The sequence below is a fragment of the Cherax quadricarinatus genome, chromosome 12, assembly GCF_038502225.1.
Source record: "Cherax quadricarinatus isolate ZL_2023a chromosome 12, ASM3850222v1, whole genome shotgun sequence".
In the NCBI taxonomy this organism is placed as follows: domain Eukaryota; kingdom Metazoa; phylum Arthropoda; class Malacostraca; order Decapoda; family Parastacidae; genus Cherax; species Cherax quadricarinatus.
Window position 1 is genome coordinate 27,105,791 of NC_091303.1, and position 22,039 is coordinate 27,127,829.

General features: G+C 40.5%; 1 protein-coding gene across 5 annotated transcripts in view; it reads left to right on the forward strand.

The window, feature by feature from the left end:
* Nucleotides 1-22,039, forward strand: part of LOC128686593 (peptidyl-prolyl cis-trans isomerase H) — an 80,900-nt gene that overhangs the window by 34,571 nt on the left and 24,290 nt on the right. For 4 of the 5 annotated variants that reach the window (XM_070084287.1, XM_070084290.1, XM_053773533.2 and 1 more), the window contains exon 3: nt 15,743-15,835. The exons of the other annotated variant lie outside the window; for it this stretch is intronic. In XM_070084287.1, the coding sequence (XP_069940388.1) occupies nt 15,743-15,835 (93 nt within the window). The remainder of the gene's footprint in view (nt 1-15,742; nt 15,836-22,039) is intronic. 5 annotated transcript variants of the gene reach the window in all.

The following is a 22,039-nucleotide window of genomic DNA, read 5'->3' on the forward strand; positions in this document are numbered from 1 at the left end:
CCACCAATATTCAATACACTAAACCTACTCACCATACAAAACATCCATACTTATTACTGCACCTATTACATACATAGAACACTTAACTCTGATATTAACCCTCCCCTCAAACATCTCCTTGCCAACCTCAACAGAACACATGACCATAACACAAGGCACAGATCACTCTTTGATGTTCCTCATGTCCATCTCACACTATGCAAAAACTCAATGCACATAAAAGGCCCTAAAATCTGGAATTCATTACCTGTAAATATAAAAGAAACACTACCTGTTTATAAATTCAAGTCTCTTCTCAAAGATCACTTACTCACCCAAAACCAAATAAATACTGAATAACTGAACCTTATAAATTGTATATCTTAAATGTTTCTCACAATTATATCACATAAATGTTAAACCTAAAACCCAATCTAACTTTATTATTTTTAAATACACTGCCTAACAGAATACTCCATACGACTGAATGTACAACAATGCATGCAACCATATGACCTGTCTTTGTAATACTCACTTGTGCTTTATAGTAATCTGTTTACATTAATGTTTTATCACTGATTTCATCATTGCTTAGTTAATCTTAAGTTAATTTTAAGCCAGCCTGTAATGCTATGCATAGTATAAGTGGCTTTGGCATGCTGCTCTTATCTGTATTTTTTTGTACCTCTGTATGTGTGCTCAAATTGTTAATAAATAAATAAATAATAAATAAATAATTCTTAAGTACTGTCTGGCACATTAACATTTAATAATATATTACAAATATGTACAAGTAAGTTTGTGTGTAAGTGCTCTAAGTAGTTCGCTATGTCTCAAGACTTGACTAGACTTAAACAAGTGACTGACAAAGTCCTCAAATAAACTAACTTCTTGACCAACTGGCAGTCAGAACAGTCTGCTTGAACAATAAAAAGAATGCTAATCCCAATAGCATTATAACAAGCAACTGCGACACAGAATCAGGAACAAGGAGATAATATAACGACACTAAGTAGGGACCATCTGCAGATCCTCCACAAAAGTCACAAAACTCCCATACTACTGAATCTAAGTTCAGCATTAGAAAATCCCCGACTGTGATAATACACAGATACCAGTACAAGTTAGGCCAGAAGCTACAGCTCAGGACCTGAGTTGTTTAGAGTGTCTATGCCACACACAACCTCAGTACAACGTCGAAAATCACTAGGTCTATACAATGTTCTGTGAACAGAGTTCTACAGAACTAACAAGAATAATGAGACAGACAATCTGTCCAACCACCAAGAGAGTCTAGATCAGACTGAATACTTCAGGCGAGGTGAGGACACCCCCCCCCTCGATCACGTGATAGCTCCGTGGACAGCTGCAGCTCAGAAACAGAAGCCGGCAGTCTAACGAGCCACAAGCGATAATTACAGTAGTTAGACAATCAAGACTTGAACTGAGCACATATGTTACATCCTATCTAACCAAAGGAAGCTAAGTCAAATAACAATATAAAGCAATACATTTACGATTTAGCTATTATCGCAAATATAAGCAATATAAAATTATATGAAAAGGTAATAATTATATATATACATAATAATCATTGCAACCCATTCAGGAGTTGCAACACCAAACCACCTCAACAACCCCTCTTCTGCTCTCTGACTAATACTTTTATTAGCTCCACACCTTTTCCTAATTTCCACACTCCAAATTTTCTGCATAATATTTACACCACACATTGCCCTTAGACAGGACATCTCCACTGCCTCCAACCGTCTCCTCGCTGCAGCATTTACCACCCAAGCTTCACATCCATACAAGAGTGTTGGTACTACTATACTTTCATACATTCCCTTCTTTGCCTCCATAGATAACTTTTTTGACTCCACATATACCTCAACGCACCACTCACCTTTTTTCCTTCATCAATTCTATGATTAACCTCATCCTTCATAAATCCATCTGCCGACACGTCAACTCCCAAGTATCTGAAAACATTCACTTCTTCCATACTCCTCCTCCCCAATTTGATATCCAATTTTTCTTTATCTAAATCATTTGATACCCTCATCACCTTACTCTTTTCTATGTTCACTTTCAACTTTCTACCTTTACACACATTCCCAAACTCATCCACTAACCTTTGCAATTTTTCTTTAGAATCTCCCATAAGCACAGTATCATCAGCAAAAAGTAACTGTGTCAATTCCCATTTTGAATTTGATTCCCCATAATTTAATCCCACCCCTCTCCCGAACACCCTAGCATTTACTTCTTTTACAACCCCATCTATAAATACAGTGGACCCCCGCATAACGATTACCTCCAAATGCGACCAATTATGTAAGTGTATTTATGTAAGTGCGTTTGTACGTGTATGTTTGGGGGTCTGAAAGGAATAATCTACTTCACAATATTCCTTATGGGAATAAATTCGGTCAGTACTGGCACCTGAACATACTTATGGAGTGAAAAAATATCGTTAACCGGGGGTCCACTGTATATTAAACAACCATGGTGACATTACACATCCCTGTCTAAGACCTACTTTTACCGGGAAGTAGTCTCCCTCTCTTCTACACACCCTAACCTGAGCCTCACTATTCTCATAAAAACTCTTTACAGCATTTAGTAACTTACCACCTATTCCATATACTTGCAACATCTGCCACATTGCTCCTCAATCCACTCTATCATATGCCTTTTCTAAATCCATTAATGCAATAAAAACTTCCCTACCTTTAAATACTGTTCACATATATGCTTCAATGTAAACACTTGATCTACACATCCCCTACCCACTCTGAAGCCTCCTTGCTCATCCACCATCCTACATTCTGTCTTACCTCTAATTCTTTCAATTATAACCCTACCATACACTTTTCCTGGTATACTCAGTAAACTTATTCCTCTATAATTTTTACAATCTCTTTTGTCCCCTTTCCCTTTATATAAAGGGACTATACATGCTCTCTGCCAATCCCTAGGTACCTTCCCCTCTTTCATACATTTATTAAACAAAAGTACCAACCACTCCAACACTATATCCTCTCCTGCTTTTAACATTTCTGTCATGATCCCATCAGTTCCAGCTGCTTTACCCCCTTTCATTCTACGTAATGCCTCACGTACCTCCCCCACACTTACATTCTGCTCTTCTTCACTCCTAAAAGATGGTATACCTCCCTGGCCAGTGCATGAAATTACCGCCTCCCTTTCTTCCTCAACATTTAAAAGTTCTCCAAAATATTCTCGCCATCTACCTAATACCTCCCTCTCCCCATCTACTAACTCCCCTACTCTATTTTTAACTGACAAATCCATACTTTCCCTAGGCTTTCTTAACTTTTCTTATTTTCATTAAAATTTCTTAACAGTGTCTCTCCCACTCTATCTTCTGCTCTCCTTTTGCACTCTCTCACCACTCTCTTTACCTTTCTTTTACTCTCCATATACTCTGCTCTTCTTATAACACTTCTGCTTTGTAAAAAACCTCTCATAAGCTACCATTTTCTCTTTTATCACACCCTTTACTTCATCATTCCACCAATCACTCCTCTTTCCTCCTGCCCCCACCCTACTTTAACCACAAACTTCTGCCCCACATTCTAATACTGCATTTTTAAAACTATTCCAACCCTCTTCAACCCCCCCACTACTCATCATTGCACTAGCCCACCTTTCTGCCAATAGTCGCTTATATCTCACCCGAACTTCCTCCTCCCTTAGTTTATACACTTTCACCTCCCTCTTACTTGTTGTTGCCGCCTTCCTCTTTTCCCATCTACCTCTTACTCTAACTGTAGCTACAACTAAACAATGATCCGATATATCAGTTGCCTCTCTATAAACATGTACATCCTGGAGCCTACCCATCAACCTTTTATCCACCAATACATAATCTAACAAACTACTTTCATTATGTGCTACATCATACCTTGTATATTTATTTATCCTCTTTTTCATAAAATATGTATTACTTATTACCAAATCTCTTTCTACACATAGCTCAATTAAAGGCTCCCCATTTACATTTACCCCTGGCACCCCAAATTTACCTACTACTCCCTCCATAACATTTTTACCCACTTTAACATTGAAATTCCCAACCACCATTACTCTCACACTTGATTCAAAACTCCCCACGCATTCACTCAACATTTCCCAAAATCTCTCTCTCTCCTCTACACTTCTCTCTTCTCCAGGTGCATACACGCTTACTATAACCCACTTTTCACATCCAATCTTTATTTTACTCCACATAATCCTTGAATTTGTACATTTATAGTCCCTCTTTTCCTGCCATAGCTTATCCTTCAACATTATTGCTACTCCTTCTTTAGCTCTAACTCTATTTGAAACCCCTGACCTAATCCCATTTGTTCCTCTCCATTGAAACTCTCCCACCCCCTTCGGCTTTGTTTCACTTAAAGCCAGGACATCCAGCTTCTTCTCCTTCATAACATCCACAATCATCTCTTTCTTATTTTCACAACATCCACGCACATTCAGACTTCCCACTTTGACAATTTTCTTCTTATTCTTTTTAATAATCTTTACAGGAAAAGGGGTTACTAGCCCATTGTTCCCGGCATTTTAGTTGACTTTTACAACACGCATGGCTTACGGAGGAAAGATTCTTATTCCACTTCCCCATGGATATAAAAGGAAAAGTAATAAGACCAAGAACTATTAAGATAAAATCAAAGAAAACTTAGATGAGTGTGTATAAATAAACATGTACATGTATGTGTAGTGTGGCCTAAGTGTAAGAAGTAGCAAGACATATGAGACAGACAAAAGACACCAGCAATCCTACCATCATGTAGAACAATTACAGACTTTCGTTTTACACTCATTTGGCAGGACGGTACTACCTCCCTGGGTGGTTGCTGTCTACCAACCTACTACCTAAGAGTTGTGACAGTGAGGGTGAATATTCCCCAGTGAAGTGGCAGTATATACAACGTAGCATGCATTCTCGTAGTGCGTCATATGCTGTTCCAAGGGGAAGGAGTAAATCTCGGAGCACATCCCGTGGCCCTACACCATGACCTGATAGTGAAGTTGACGATATTGTTATGATGGGTATAAATGACGTGAGTGAGGCAGCAGGTGGTGGTGGTGATAGTGATGGTGGCATGAGTCATGTAGCACCAGCAGTGGGCCACTACCGATGCTGCTGACTCTGCACAACTACAACCAACCTTACCCAACCCCACAACAACCACAACCACAACCACAACCTGCACAACCACAGCCACATTTCAATATCCAGAACCCACCAGCCAGAACCCACCTTGATTGGCAGCAAGGTGACGAGTTTTTTTCCCAGTCCCCATGACTTTGAAGAAACACAAAGTGGAATACAGCCATTGTGTACACTTGGGAACAATGCTACTGAACTGGAATGTTTTCAGTTATTCTTGGATGAACTCCTGATGGACATTATTGTCAGGGAAACCAACACATACTATGAGTACACCATGGCAAATACAATTCTTTCACCAAGATCACGGCTACACCAGTGGAAGGACACAACTGTTGTAGAGATGTACCTGTTCTTTGCCACAATAATGCTTATGCCACCCACATGTGTATAAGCACACTGCCACCACATACTGGTCAACAGAACGCCTGATTTCAACCCCAGGTGTTAGTGACATTATAGGAGTAAATCGTTTTTTGATACTGTTACGTATGTTACACTTTTCAGATAAAACAAGGCCTGACAGAAGCGACAGGTTATATAAGATCAGAAATGCGTTTATATACCTGAAACAAAAGTGTTGCATGTATTTTTATCCCTTCAAGAAGCTTGTTATTGATGAGTCTTTGATTTTGCTCAAAGGAAGACTCTCTTTCAAGCAGTACATACCAAGCAAGAGGAAATGCTTTGGTATAAAGTTATTTGTACTGTGTGATTGCAAAAGTGGTCTAGTTTTAGATATCATTGTGTACACCGGGAGTAATACATTGAGAGATACCAGGAAGTTATTGGGTATCTCTGGTGATGTGGTTCGAACAATGATGGAACCATATCTTGGGAAGGGGCATATATTATATACTGATAACTGGTACACAAGCCTCATACTCAGTGATTTCTTGTGAGTGAACATAACAGATGTGTGTGGCACAGTGCGCGGTAATCATAAGCATATGCCAAGGTTTGACGCTGGCACTCGCAGAGGTGAGGTGCAGACCTTTGCTGCCAATGACATCATGGCATTTCAGTGGCATGACAAACGTGATGTCACATTGTTGACATCAGTTCACCAAAACGAAATGACACACTAGCAGGCACAATAGAGAGACCAATGAACCAATTCTTAAACCTGCAGCTGTCATGGACTATAACCTCAATTGGACTATAACCTTGTTTGAGGCCTGGTGATCACTACCCCATACAACCGCCTCCTACTGCTCTCAAGAAAAGTGCTCAGAAGAGGTGTTTTTTATGTGGACATACCACAAAACACCCACAAACATGCAAAGACACTCGTTTTATGTGTGAGGAGTGTCAAGTACCACTCTGCATATACCCATGTTTCAGAGAGTTCCACAAGCTACAGCAGTTCTAGGAAAGTGTTTAGTGACTGTACATATTTATATATATTATGGAACAATAGTAATAAACAATGTCTTGTATTGTTTGTGTAAATGAGTTTTATACACAATCTAATAGTGATAATGTTTGTTCAGTTATTGTGTTGTAAACAATGAGTGTATATTTGAACAATGCACTATACTTTGGTTTCAAAGGCCACACAAGTTAGAAAAGAAAAATACAGGTCCGCCATCACAAATCCGGCAATTAGTTATTTGGTTCCTTCAGTTATTTGGCACTAATTTTGGCTAGCATAATTTCAAATTTCCAGGGTCGCCACACAAACCTGCTGGTATTGTTTGGTGGCGCTACTTCCTGCATAAGTCATTCTAATTTCTTTTTCTCCATTTATTGTTTTAACCTGCTTACTTTTAGCCCTAGCCATGGTTCCAATGAATAAAAGAAATAATTCTCATTATGTAAAGCACCAACACAGTACATTATCCATTAAAGATAAGGTGGTTTTGAAGCCACTGTCGGTTGCCATGAGCTCAGTCTCATGAAGCAGGAGAATATGCTTTATTCGCTAATACCAACACTACAGCTTACTTGCCTTTCACAATTGATCTAATATGACATAATAAACAATATAAATAACAGTTAAAAATAGGAGAGGAGAGTTATTAAATGGAGAGTTAGAGGTATTGGGAAGATGGAGGGAATATTTTGAGGAATTGTTAAATGTTGATGAAGATAGGGAAGCTGTGATTTCGTGTATAGGGCAAGGAGGAACGACATCTTGTAGGAGTGAGGAAGAGCCAGTTGTGAGTGTGGGGGAAGTTCGTGAGGCAGTAGGTAAAATGAAAGGGGGTAAGGCAGCTGGGATTGATGGGATAAAGATAGAAATGTTAAAAGCAGGTGGGGATATAGTTTTGGAGTGGTTGGTGCAATTATTTAATAAATGTATGGAAGAGGGTAAGGTACCTAGGGATTGGCAGAGAGCATGCATAGTTCCTTTGTATAAAGGCAAAGGGGATAAAAGAGAGTGCAAAAATTATAGGGGGATAAGTCTGCTGAGTATACCTGGTAAAGTGTATGGTAGAGTTATTATTGAAAGAATTAAGAGTAAGACGGAGAATAGGATAGCAGATGAACAAGGAGGCTTTAGGAAAGGTAGGGGGTGTGTGGACCAGGTGTTTACAGTGAAACATATAAGTGAACAGTATTTAGATAAGGCTAAAGAGGTCTTTGTGGCATTTATGGATTTGGAAAAGGCGTATGACAGGGTGGATAGGGGGGCAATGTGGCAGATGTTGCAGGTGTATGGTGTAGGAGGTAGGTTACTGAAAGCAGTGAAGAGTTTTTACGAGGATAGTGAGGCTCAAGTTAGAGTATGTAGGAAAGAGGGAAATTATTTCCCAGTAAAAGTGGGCCTTAGACAGGGATGTGTGATGTCACCGTGGTTGTTTAATATATTTATAGATGGGGTTGTAAGAGAAGTAAATGCGAGGATCTTGGCAAGAGGCGTGGAGTTAAAAGATAAAGAATCACACATAAAGTGGGAGTTGTCACAGTTGCTCTTTGCTGATGACACTGTGCTCTTGGGAGATTCTGAAGAGAAGTTGCAGAGATTGGTGGATGAATTTGGTAGGGTGTGCAAAAGAAGAAAATTGAAAGTGAATACAGGAAAGAGTAAGGTTATGAGGATAACAAAAAGATTAGGTGATGAAAGATTGGATATCGGATTGGAGGGAGAGAGTATGGAGGAGGTGAATGTATTCAGATATTTGGGAGTGGACGTGTCAGCGGATGGGTCTATGAAAGATGAGGTGAATCATAGAATTGATGAGGGGAAAAGAGTGAGTGGTGCACTTAGGAGTCTGTGGAGACAAAGAACTTTGTCCTTGGAGGCAAAGAGGGGAATGTATGAGAGTATAGTTTTACCAACGCTCTTATATGGGTGTGAAGCATGGGTGATGAATGTTGCAGCGAGGAGAAGGCTGGAGGCAGTGGAGATGTCATGTCTGAGAGCAATGTGTGGTGTGAATATAATGCAGAGAATTCATAGTTTGGAAGTTAGGAGGAGGTGCGGGATTACCAAAACTGTTGTCCAGAGGGCTGAGGAAGGGTTGTTGAGGTGGTTCGGACATGTGGAGAGAATGGAGCGAAACAGAATAACTTCAAGAGTGTATCAGTCTGTAGTGGAAGGAAGGCGGGGTAGGGGTCGGCCTAGGAAAGGTTGGAGGGAGGGGGTAAAGGAGGTTTTGTGTGCGAGGGGCTTGGACTTCCAGCAGGCATGCGTGAGCGTGTTTGATAGGAGTGAATGGAGACAAATGGTTTTTAATACTTGACGTGCTGTTGAAGTGTGAGCAAAGTAACATTTATGAAGGGGTTCAGGGAAACCGGCAGGCCGGACTTGAGTCCTGGAGATGGGAAGTACAGTGCCTGCACTCTGAAGGAGGGGTGTTAATGTTGCAGTTTAAAAACTGTAGTGTAAAGCACCCTTCTGGCAAGACAGTGATGGAGTGAATGATGGTGAAAGTTTTTCTTTTTCGAGCCACCCTGCCTTGGTGGGAATCGGCCAGTGTGATAATAAAATAAAAAAAATAAATAACATAAAACATGTTAAATACTCCAGAATTAATAATATTTGGCATAATACTGAGCAGTTCAACAGAAGTATGAAGAAGCTATGGTATACAAGTACCATTCTCCTATCCCTGTCTTGGGGGCTTATATTAGAGAAAACAGAGTATAGCACAGGGCTAACTGTGATATACACTTGTACTGCACCATAAACCTGAAACAAAAAAGTTATTTTCTCTATATAGATTATCACACATAGCAGCATATGTGTAGAGAACCTAGGATAACCCAATAAATTCAGCGTGGCTTATTTCTAGTACCTGGCTTGGGTTAGGCATATATGATTTTTGGTAAATATTCGATTCCCAGCCAGGGTAGAAACATTAGGTGTGCTTCTTTACACCTGTTGTCTATGTTTACTCATCAGTAAATGGGAACCTTGGTGTTAGCCGACTAGTGTGGGTGTTATCCTGGAACACTGACCTAATTTTCTTGAAATACTCTGCATAACAAGTGGCTTTCTATATAGTAGTATGTCATTGATGTCAGCTAGGCCTGTATACCTTGTAAATGTACGTGTAGTAAATAAAGATATTATTATCATAATTATTATTATTATTATTATTATTATTATTATTATTATTATTATTATTATTATTATTTTCTCAGTTGTTTGTTGGGTTATCTTATTGAAACTTGGGCAATGTATGATGGAAAGATACTTCTTAACGTACACCAAAAATGAAAGAAATCAAACCATAAATAGTGACGTTCACTTCTCAGCCATTAGCGGCCGCTTAGCTGTATAGTTTTGTATGGTTTTTATGGTTGTATTCTCATTTTTTCAGTCTCATTTGATAGACTGAAAGATATATTACAGAACAGATATGATTTTGATTGTTTTCATGACGAAAAGTACCTTGAAATTACGCTTACAGTAGCGAAAATGTTCTATTCTTTAGCGAAGCTCGAGTAAACAAATGACGTCACAGTCCAATACCTGTCTGCCTGCCAGTCCAAATTTCAATACAGAGTCAAGAATGGGTTGACATTATTTATACAATTATTACAATAATGTAGCAGTCTGCATAACAGTAAATCTTCTATTTTTTTGTGAATAAAAATTCCGAATGGTAAGCAGGAGTAATATAAGAGGGGCCTGTAGCCGTGACTAATGAACAGAGAAAATGTTATTTTAGTGCCAGGAATGTCTGCATTGTTTATTCTGGACCCTATTTTGAAATTGGCATCTGTTGAAATTTGTGTGAAATTTGCGAAATTGCCAATTTCTGACCACTTTATTGGGTAGTTGAAGTAAGTGAATGGGCAGTTTCTTGTACTCAGTTGACAGACTGGAAGTAAATAAGTTTATTCAGGTATACACAAATACAGTTACATAGATTATCATACATAGCAGTGTATGTATAGAGAACCTGGGATAACCCAGATAAGTCAGACAAAGTGACTTATTTCCAGTACCTGGCTTGGGCTTGCCATATGCGATTTTTGGTAAATATTTTTTTTTTCTCGGTTGTTTGTTGGGCTATCTCATTGAAACTTGGGCAGTGTATGATGGAAAGATGCTTCTTAACGTACAACAAAAATAAAAAAGACGGACGATAAACAAGGAAGTTCACTTCTCAGCCATTAGCCGCCTCTTTGCAGTATCTTTTCATATGGTTTTTATGGTTGTATTCTCATTTTTTGGACTTGTTTGATAGAATGGAAAATATATTACAAAAATAGACATGATTTTGATTGCTTTCATGATGAAAAGTACCTTGAAATTGAGCTCAAAGTAGTGGAAATATTTGATTTTTGCCGATGTTCAATGAACTTTGTGTAAGTCAAGTTGGTTAATTTTATTAAGTGTGTTCTAACCTAACCACTCTGTAATCCGGCAAACTCAGTAATCCGGCACACTACAGGTCCCAGTGATGCCGGATTTGTGATGGAGGACCTGTATTGGAAAATACAAAAAACCTTCGAACTGGAGTAAATAAAAGAATACTGGGTGGGTGGCATTCGCCGCTGTTGCCATACACTGCTCATTTTCTGCTAACTTTGTGCCTCTATATCTCGGTAAGTACTGATGGCAAAAATTTTTTTTTAGGCTTAAAACACTCAGTAAAATAATCCTAACATTTTGGTAAGAAAAAAATCATTTTTTTTTTTTTTTAATATTTTGCGACATAGAATGACAGTTTCAGAAAGGGGCCTGTGACAGTCAAAGGGTTAAGGTTGCATCAGAAATGCTTTATATTGCTAAAAATCAAATGTGACCATGCTATACAAAGACCAGCCAAAATATAATAGAAAAGTAAGGCAATATATAGCAAAAAAAGTGAAACAACTAGAAAAGGTTAATTAACCCTTTGACTGTCGCGGTCGTATATGTACGTCATAGGAGATACCGTGTTTGACGTATCTATACGCATAAATTCTAGCGGCTTCAAATCAAGCAGGAGAAAGCTGGTAGGCCCACATGTGAGAGAATGGGTCTCCATGGTCAGTGTGCACCATATAAAAAAAATCGGGGAGCCAGTGGTGCATTGTGGGAATACCATTTCAGTCGTCCTTTTTCAGCATGTCTAGCGGTAAGAAATATGTGACTTCCCTTCAAATCTGGGACTCTTCTCTTCCCAAGTGATGCTCTAACACGATGGAAGTGTCAATGAAGATCAATTTCATGATTTCGAGGAGTTTGAGACCAAAAGCAATGGAGGAGGAAGAGGAGGAGGAAGAAGAGGAGGAGGAAGAAGAGGAGGAGGAAGAAGAGGAGGAGGAAGGAAGGAGGAAGAGGAAGGAAGGAGGAAGAGGAAGGAAGGAGGAAGAGGAAGGAAGGAGGGAGGAAGGAGGGAGGAGGAGGAAGGAGGGAGGAGGAAGGAGGGAGGAGGTGGGAGGGAGGAGGAGGAAGGAGGGAGGGAGGAAGAAGGAAGGGAGGAAGAAGGAGGGAGGAGGAGGAAGGAGGAAGGGAGGAGGAAGGAGGGAGGGAGGAGGAAGGAGGGAGGGAGGAGGAGGGAGGGAGGAGGAGGGAGGGAGGAGGAGGGAGGGAGGAGGAAGGTGGAAGGTGGAAGGTGGAAGGTGGAAGGAGGAAGGTGGAAGGAGGAAGGTGGAAGGAGGAAGGTGGAAGGAGGAAGGTGGAAGGAGGAAGGAGGAAGGAGGAAGAAGGAAGAAGAAGAAGGAAGAAGAAGAAGGAAGAAGAAGAAGAAGGAAGAAGAAGAAGAAGAAGAAGAAGAAGAAGAAGAAGAAGAAGAAGAAGAAGAAGAAGAAGAAGACCTAATACCTAATACAGTTCACCCCATGACAGTGACAAGATAAGGGGAGATAACATCTGATAAGAGCTGACCTTTGATGAGCGTAAACGAGGGTGGAGGGAGGGGGGCAGCTGTCCATCTGTCAAGAGCCAGGAGGAGGAGGAGGAGGAGGAGGAAGAAGAGGAGGAGGAAGAGGAGGAGGAAGAGGAGGAGGAAGAGGAGGAGGAGGAGGAAGAGGAGGAGGAAGAGGAGGAGGAGGAGGAAGAGGAGGAGGAGGAGGAAGAGGAGGAGGAAGAGGAGGAAGAAGAGGAGGAAGAAGAAGAGGAGGAAGAAGAAGAAGAAGAGGAGGAAGAAGAAGAAGAAGAGGAGGAAGAAAAAGAAGAAGAAGAGGAAGAAGAAGAAGACAATGACGACGAACAAACATTTGTCTGTCTGTCTATTTGTCTGTCTGCCAAACTCCCTGTCTATCCATCTAGCTCTGTCTCAGAGAGAGCCACAAGACTGTGTCATCATCACCTTTACTCACATCTTCAAGCAGAGTATAGCACTTTGTCTGGATTTTTTGGGTTATCCTAGGTAATTTACACTATGTATAGTTGTATTTATGTGTACCTGTGAGACAGAGAGAGAGAAAGAGAGACAGATTGAAAGAGATAGAATGAGGGAGAAAGATAATTAGATAGAATGGAGGGGGAAGCAGCATCCGACCCCATTGTTTTGACAGGCGGTAGGGGCAGTGACTAATGAGACAATATGTCATTTTGACAGCTGCCGACTCCTGACTCAAAACAATTATAAGCCACACACTCGCACACAAGACAAGCTTGCTGAAGGGTGATAATAGCAGTTTTATGAAAGTATCTAGTGACTATATATGTGTATATATATTATAGAAACCAGAAGCAAGAAGGGAAGGCAGGAATGAAGGAAGGACTAGATGAAAGGAAGGAAAAAAGTAATGAAGGACAGATGAAGGAATGTAGGAAGAGAGGTGGAATGCCCTCCAGGTAGCCTCCAGGAAGGAAAGGAATGAAGGAAATTAGGAAGGAAGGATGACACACGACCATTTACCTAGGATAACTACATAACACAACTGCCTGCTAATACTTTGAAGAAAACGGCTCAGACGAGGTGTTTTGTCTTTGCACATAAAAAAAAAATTCAACAAAAATGCACACACACTGATTTTATGTGTGAGAGTGTAAAACACCATTGTGTATGACACCATGTTTTATGTGTGAGAGTGTAAAATACCACTGTGTATGACACCATGTTTTATGTGTGAGGAGTGTAAAACACCACTGTGTATGACACCATGTTTTATGTGTGAGGAGTGTAAAACACCATTGTGTATGACACCATGTTTTATGTGTGAGAGTGTAAAACACCACTGTGTATGACACCATGTTTTATGTGTGAGTGTAAAACACCACTGTGTATGACACCATGTTTTATGTGTAAGAGTGTAAAACCACTGTGTATGACACCATGTTTTATGTGTGAGGAGTGTAAAACACCACTGTGTATGACACCATGTTTTATGTGTAAGAGTGTAAAACACCACTGTGTATGACACCATGTTTTATGTGTAAGAGAGTAAAACACCACTGTGTATGACACCATGTTTTATGTGTAAGAGTGTAAAACACCACTGTGTATGACACCATGTTTTATGTGTAAGAGTGTAAAACACCACTGTGTATGACACCATGTTTTATGTGTGAGGAGTGTAAAACACCACTGTGTATGACACCATGTTTTATGTGTGAGGAGTGTAAAACACCACTGTGTATGACACCATGTTTTATGTGTAAGAGTGTAAAACACCACTGTGTATGACACCATGTTTTATGTGTAAGAGTGTAAAACACCACTGTGTATGACACCATGTTTTATGTGTAAGAGTGTAAAACACCACTGTGTATGACACCATGTTTCACAGAGTTCCACAAGCTGCAGAACTTCTAGGAGTATGTTCAGTGACTGTATATTGGTATATATATTATAGAACAATAGTAATAAAAAATTTTTTGTATTGTTTGTTTTTGTAAACAAGTTTTGTAAACAATATATTGATAATTATGTTTGTGTGCTTATTGTGTTGTATACAACGAGTGTATATATGTACATTGCACCTTACTTTGGTCTCATAGGCCACATAAGTTATGTAAAAAAATAAAATAGTGAAAAAAACAACAAACCTTCAAATACAAGTAAACTAAAGTTTACCGGGTGAGCGGCAGTCGCCGCTGTTGCCATACGTGGCTCATTTTCTGCAAACTTCATGCCTCTATATCTCGGTAAGTACTGATGGGAAAAATTTTTTTGGGGGACTAAAACAATCAGAAAAATAATCTTAACATTTTCATAAGAAAAAATAATTTTTTTTTTTTTCGAATATTTTGCGACACCAGGAGCAACTTCAGGATTGGGCCCTTCGACAGTCAAAGGGTTAATTTCTAGAAAGCTCAAATGAAGAAAGGTGGTCATCCATAGACTGAAAGTGTTGTACCTGGGCAAAGTAGCCATTTAGCATTATTCATGTGTGATGAATGGTTTGAAAAACCGACAAGTTGAAGATTGAGACACTTATACAGCATATGGGAATCTTTATTCAGGAAACGTTTCGCCACACAGTGGCTTCATCAGTCCAATACAAAGAGGAAGGCGTAAGGAGAGGAGGAGTATGAGGTAATCAGTCCCTCAGCCTGGAATCGATGTGTTCAGTCCATCTTCATAATGAAAAATTGTTCTTGTGCAGCACTGTAGTCTTGTGTGTAGTTGATAGCCATTATTGTACACTTTTACTAATTGTTAAAGTGTAATTGTAATAAATATAACTTGGTGGATCAGGATGGCAGTGAGCGGTGTTGGGAGGGCATAAAAAAATAAAATTTCCTCTCTCTTTTTTGTTATAAAATAATTTTTAATTCCTATTTTTTTTGTCACTCACACTTCTATTCTCCTATTTCTTTATGATAACCTCTTGCTTGATACCCTGCTGTACATAAAAGTAAGTTTACTTTAAACTTGGTACAGGTATTATACCACCAAGTATATGTATGAAGACAGTATGCAGGACAAACTTATTGGTAGCATATTTCACTCAGGGTAGAGGTTCATGAAGCTCTACCCTGAGTGAAACATTGTCCCAGTAAAAGCTTCTTCTACATATTGTGTCTTATTTTAATTATTGGTTTGCATAAGTTAAGTTTTATTCAGGAAATGTCAGGTAAAATTATATAAACCTTCATTTGACTTTCATGTTGTAAAACTAAATAACTTGTAAAGAAATCTTAATTTTAGTAATACTGTAACATGATATGCTGTGTAAAAAAATAATCTATCTGTTCAGTAAACTCCTTGCATTCTCCAAAAGGGTGATGGGACAGGTACACAAAGTATTTATGGCCCAAGCTTTCCTGATGAAAATTTCATACTCAAGCATGATGGACCAGGATTACTGTCATTGGTGAGAATCTTTTTATATACTGTAATTAAAAATATAGAGCTGGAGAATGAATGATGGTGAATGTGTTTCTTTGAATCACCCTGCCTTGGTGAGAAATGGCCAGGAATAATTTTTATGAAAGTGTAACTAGTGTCCAAGTGGAAACTTATCTGGAACGATAATGTAATTATGATAGACCATATAAAATATTAATGGACATATTTTGCCAATGGAGAAAAGCAAATCTTTGCAGTCCTGGCCCTTGTATGAGTGCACAGTATCACCTTGCTCTTACTCTATAAATTACTGACAGATCAGGTTAGCAGATTAGAAATAGTGATTAGTACAGTGGACCCCCAGTTATCAGCCACTTCTGTTATCGGCCAACTCGGTGATCGGCCGGTTTTTCACTGCCTGGTTATCGGCTGTTAATTCAGTGATCGGCTATTTAAGACATGTCCGTCCGCCAGCTGGGGCCGCTTGCGCGTCAGTTTGGCTGTGTCTTTCAGTGTATGAGGAAGCTTCTGCTCATACATCCAAACATTTCAATTGTTTTCCATTGTTTTTTGTGGGTTTTTTGCAGTGCAACTGCAAAATAAGTAACCATGGCTCCAAAGAAAGTTCCTGTGGTAAAGAAAGTGAGAAACACCATGGAATTTAAGTGTGAAGTATAGCATGCATGCAGGGAGTGTAGCAGGCATGCAGGGAGTGTAACAGGCATGCAGGGAGTGTAGCAGACATGCATGAAGTGTAGCAGGCATGTAGGGAGTGTAGCAGGCATGCAGGGAGTGTAACAGGCATGCAGGGAGTGTAGTAGGCATGCAGGGAGTGTAGCAGGCATGCAGGGATTGTAACAGGTATGCAGGGAGTGTAGCAGACATGCAGGAAGTGTAACAGGCATGCAGGAAGTGTAATGGGCATGCAGGGAGTGTAACAGGCATGCAGGGAGTGTACCAGGCATGCAGGGAGTGTAGCAGGCATGCAGGGAGTGTAGCAGGTATGTAGGAAGTGTAGCAGGGATGCTGGAAGTGTAGCAGACATGCAAGGGGTGTAACAGGCATGCAGGGAGTGTAGCAGATATGCAGGAAGTTTAGCAGGCATGCAGGAATTGTAGCAGGCATGTAGGGAGTGTATCAGGCATGCAGGGAATGTAACAGGCATGCAGGGAATGTAACAGGCATGCAGGGAGTGTAGCAGACATGCAGGAAGTGTAGCAGGCATGCAAGGAGTGTAACAGGCATGTGGGGAGTGTAGCAGACATGCAGAGAGTGTGGCAGGCATGCTGGGAGTGTAACAGGCATGCAGGGAGTGTAGCAGGCATGCAGAGAGTGTTGCAGGCATGCTGGGAGTGTAGCAGACATGCAGAAAGTGTAGCAGGAATGCAGGAAGTGTAGCAGGCATGCACGAAGTGTAGCAGGCATGCAGGGAGTGTAACAGGCATGCAGGGAGTGTAACAGGCATGCAGGGAATGTAACAGGCATGCAGGGAGTGTAGCAGACATGCAGGAAGTGTAGCAGGCATGCAAGGAGTGTAACAGGCATGTTGGGAGTGTAGCAGACATGCAGGAAGTGTAGCAGGCATGCAGGAAGTGTAGCAGGCATGCAGGGAGTGTAACAGGCATGCAGGGAATGTAACAGGCATGCAGGGAGTGTAGCAGGCATACAGGGAGTGTAGCAGGCATGCAGGGAGTGTAACAGACATGCAGGGAATGTAACAGGGATGCAGGGAGTGTAGCAGACATGCAGGAAGTGTAGCAGGCATTCAAGGAGTGTAACAGGCATGCAGGGACTGTAACAGGCATGCAGGGAGTGTAGCAGGCATGCAGGAAGTGTAGCAGGCATGCAGGGAGTGTAACAGGCATGCAGGGAGTGTAGCAGACCTGCAGGAAGTGTAGCAGGCATGCAAGGAGTGTAACAGGCATGCAGGGAGTGTAGCAGGCATGCAGGAAGTGTAGCAGGCATGCATGGAGTGTAACAGACCTGCAGGATGTGTAGCAGGCATGCAAGGAGTGTAACAGGCATGCAGGGAGTGTAGCAGACATGCAGGAAGTGTAGCAGGCATGCAGGAAGTGTAGCAGGCATTCCAGAAGCCAGCATTAGTCTTCAATAAAGGTATGTAATACTGATTTAACCCTTTGACTGTTTTCGACGTATAAATACGTCTTATGAGCCAATGTTTCTGACGTATATATACTCAATAATTCTAGCGGCTTCAAATCAAGCGGGAGAAAGCTGGTAGGCCCACATGTGAGAGAATGGGTCTGTGTGGTCAGTGTGCACCACATAAAAAAAATCCTGCAGCACACATTGCGTAATGAGAAAAAAAAACGGATCTTTTTTTGGAATAAAACGCCGACTTTGAGGTGTATTTTCGTATAGTATTTATTGTTGTATTCGCGTTTTCATAGTCTTAGGTGATAAAATGGAAAACATATTACAGAAATAGAGATGATTTTCATTACTTTGACGATGAAAACGACCTTGAAACTGAGCTCAAAGTACAGTGGACCCCCGGTTAACGATATTTTTTCACTCCAGAAGTATGTTCAGGTGCCAGTACTGACCGAATTTGTTCCCATAAGGAATATTGTGAAGTAGATTAGTCCATTTCAGACCCCCAAACATACACGTACACACGCACTTACATAAATACACTTACATAATTGGTCGCATTCGGAGGTGATCGTTATGCGGGGGTCCACTGTATTTATTTTATTTATTTATTTATTTATTTATTTATTTAGTAATTTAGCATACATACAGAGGTACAAAAAAATACAGGTAAGAGCAGCATGCCAAAGCCACTTATATGCATAGCATTACGGGCTGGCTTAAAATTAACTTAAGATTAACTAAGCAATGATGAAATCAGTGATAAAACATTATTGTAAACAGATAACTATAAAGCACAAATGAGTATTACAAAGACAGGTCATATGGTTGCATGCATTGCTGTACATTCAGTCGAATGGAGTATTCTGTTAGGTAGTGTATTTAAAAAAATAACAAAGTTAGATTGGGTCCTAGGTTTAACATTTGTGTGATATAATTGTGGGTAACATATAGGATATACAATTTATAAGGTTCAGTTATTCAGTATTTATTTGGTTTTGAGTGAGTAAGTGATCTTTGAGAAGAGACTTGAATTTATAAACAGGTAGTGTTTCTTTTATATTTACAGGTAATGAATTCCAGATTTTAGGGCCTTTTATGTGCATTGAGTTATGTGCATTGAGATGGACATGAGGAACATCAAAGAGTGATCTGTGCCTTGTGTTATGGTCATGTGTTCTGTTGAGGTTGGCAAGATGTTTGAGGGGAGGGTTAATATCAGAGTTAAGTGTTCTATGTATGTAATAGGTGCAGTAATAAGTATGAATGTTTTGTATGGTGAGTAGGTTGAGTGCTTTGAATATTAGTGGAGTGTGCTGCCTATAACTGCAGCCTTTTGTTGGGTAATTAGTGGTCTGAGATGGTTAATTGTTGTTGAGCCCCATGCACAAATTCCATAGGTGAGATAGGGGTAAATAAGAGAGTGATAAAGGGCCAGGAGGGCTGACTGTGGAACATAGTACCGTATCTTCGATAGTATGCCTACAGTCTTGGAAATTTTCTTAGAAATTTGTTGTATATGTGTATGAAATTTGAGTCTATTATCAAGGTGGATTCCTAAGAATTTTCCCTCTGTTAGCTTTGTGATAGGTGATCTGTTTATCGTAATGTTAAGAGGTACATCTGTAGCTCTTTTACCAAACTGAATGAAGTAGGTTTTGTCATTGTTTAGTGTAAGTTTGTTAGTCCTCATCCAGGTAGATATTTTCTGTAATTCGGTGTTAACAGTATTGGCTAGCGTGACTGGGCTCGGGTGAGAGAAGACATATGTAGTGTCATCTGCAAAAAGTGTGGGTTTGAGTAATTGTGAAGCATTTGGTAGGTCATTTATGTATAGGAGAAAGAGAAGAGGGCCAAGGACACTTCCCTGTGGGACACCAACTGTAATTGGTTGAGCGGAAGAGCTTGCCCCATTTGCGTACACATATTGGCTTCTGTTGCTGAGGTAAGACTTGAGGTAGTTGAGGGAGTGCCCTCTAATACCATAGTGTGACAATTTTACGTGGAGCAAGTCATGGTCAACTGTATCAAAAGCTTTACGTAAGTCAATGAAGATCCCCAGTGGGACTTCTTTTTTCTCTATTGCAGTGTATATATGTTCTAGCATGTGTATAATAGCATCACTAGTATTTTTATTAGGCCTGAATCCAAATTGGCAGGGGTTGAGAATGTTTTGGGAGATGAGGTAGGAGTAGATTCGTTTATGAATTAATTTTTCGAAGATTTTTGAGAGAGGGTGTAAATTGGTTATTGGCCTATAGCTATTCAACTCTGTTTGGTCTCCTCCTTTATGGATCGGGGTGACCCTTGCTATTTTGAGAGCTGTAGGGAAGGTGGAGGATTCAATGGATTTGTTAAAGAGTGTTGCAATGATTGGTGATAGTACTTGTGACACTTTTTTGTATATAAAGGGTGGTAAGGTATTTAAATCTCCTGCCTTGTTTTTTAGTGCGTTGATAATAAGGGAGACTTTGTATGGGTTAGTCGGAGCTAGGAACAGTGTGTTCGGGTAGTTGCCAGTGAGGTAGTCATTTGGTGGGGTATCTGAGCTTGGGATTTTATTGGCAAGGTTTTGTCCTATAGTGGAGAAGAAATCATTGAGTCTGTTTGCTGTTTCTGTTGGTGGGAGTTGGGGTTCATCTGATTTTGCTAATTTTATTTCGCTATTTCGTGATATCTTTTTTGTTCCCAGAATTTCTGATAGGGTCTTCCAGGTCTTTTTTATATCACCTCATAAGTTGGATAATCTGTTCTCATAATACAGTTTTTTTGCCCTTCTTATCAGGCTGGTTAGGATTGACGAGTAACGTTTTGTTTGGTCTCTGGTTATGTGACCCATTCTGTACTGTTTTTCATATCGGTGTTTTGTATTTATGGATTTGAGAATGCTGGGTGTTAGCCAGGGACTGTTCAGTCTCTTAGCTGTCATACCTGGAGTTTACCTGGAGAGAGTTCCGGGGGTCAACGCCCCCGCGGCCCGGTCTGTGACCAGGCCTCCTGGTGGATCAGAGCCTGATCAACCAGGCTGTTGCTGCTGGCTGCACGCAAACCAACGTACGAGCCACAGCCCGGCTGATCCGGAACTGACTTTAGGTGCTTGTCCAGTGCCAGCTTGAAGACTGCCAGGGGTCTGTTGGTAATCCCCCTTATGTGTGCTGGGAGGCAGTTGAACAGTCTTGGGCCCCTGACACTTATTGTATGGTCTCTTAACATGCTAGTGACACCCCTGCTTTTCATTGGGGGGATGGTGCATCGTCTGCCAAGTCTTTTGCTTTCGTAGTGAGTGATTTTCGTGTGCAAGTTCGGTACTAGTCCCTCTAGGATTTTCCAGGTGTATATAATCATGTATCTCTCCCTCCTGTGTTCCAGGGAATACAGGTTTAGGAACCTCAAGCGCTCCCAATAATTGAGGTGTTTTATCTCCGTTATGCGCGCCGTGAAAGTTCTCTGTACATTTTCTAGGTTGGCAATTTCACCTGCCTAGAAAGGTGCTGTTAGTGTGCAGCAATATTCCAGCCTAGATAGAACAAGTGACCTGAAGAGTGTCATCATGGGCTTGGCCTCCCTAGTTTTGAAGGTTCTCATTATCCATCCTGTCATTTTTCTAGCAGATGCGATTGATATAATGTTATGGTCCTTGAAGGTGAGATCCTACGACATGATCACTCCCAGGTCTTTGACGTTGGTGTTTCGCTCTATTTTGTGGCCAGAATTTGTTTTGTACTCTGATGAAGATTTAATTTCCTCATGTTTACCATATCTGAGTAATTGAAATTTCTCATCGTTGAACTTCATATTGTTTTCTGCAGCCCACTGAAAGATTTGGTTGATGTCCGCCTGGAGCTTTGCAGTGTCACAAATGGAAGACACTGTCATGCAGATTCGGGTGTCATCTGCAAAGGAAGACACGGTGCTGTGGCTGACATCCTTGTCTATGTCGGATATGAGGATGAGGAACAAGATGGGAGCGAGTACTGTGCCTTGTGGAACAGAGCTTTTCACCGTAGCTGCCTCGGACTTTACTCTGTTGACGACTACTCTCTGTGTTCTGTTTGTGAGGAAATTATAGATCCATCGACCGACTTTTCCTGTTATTCCTTTAGCACGCATTTTG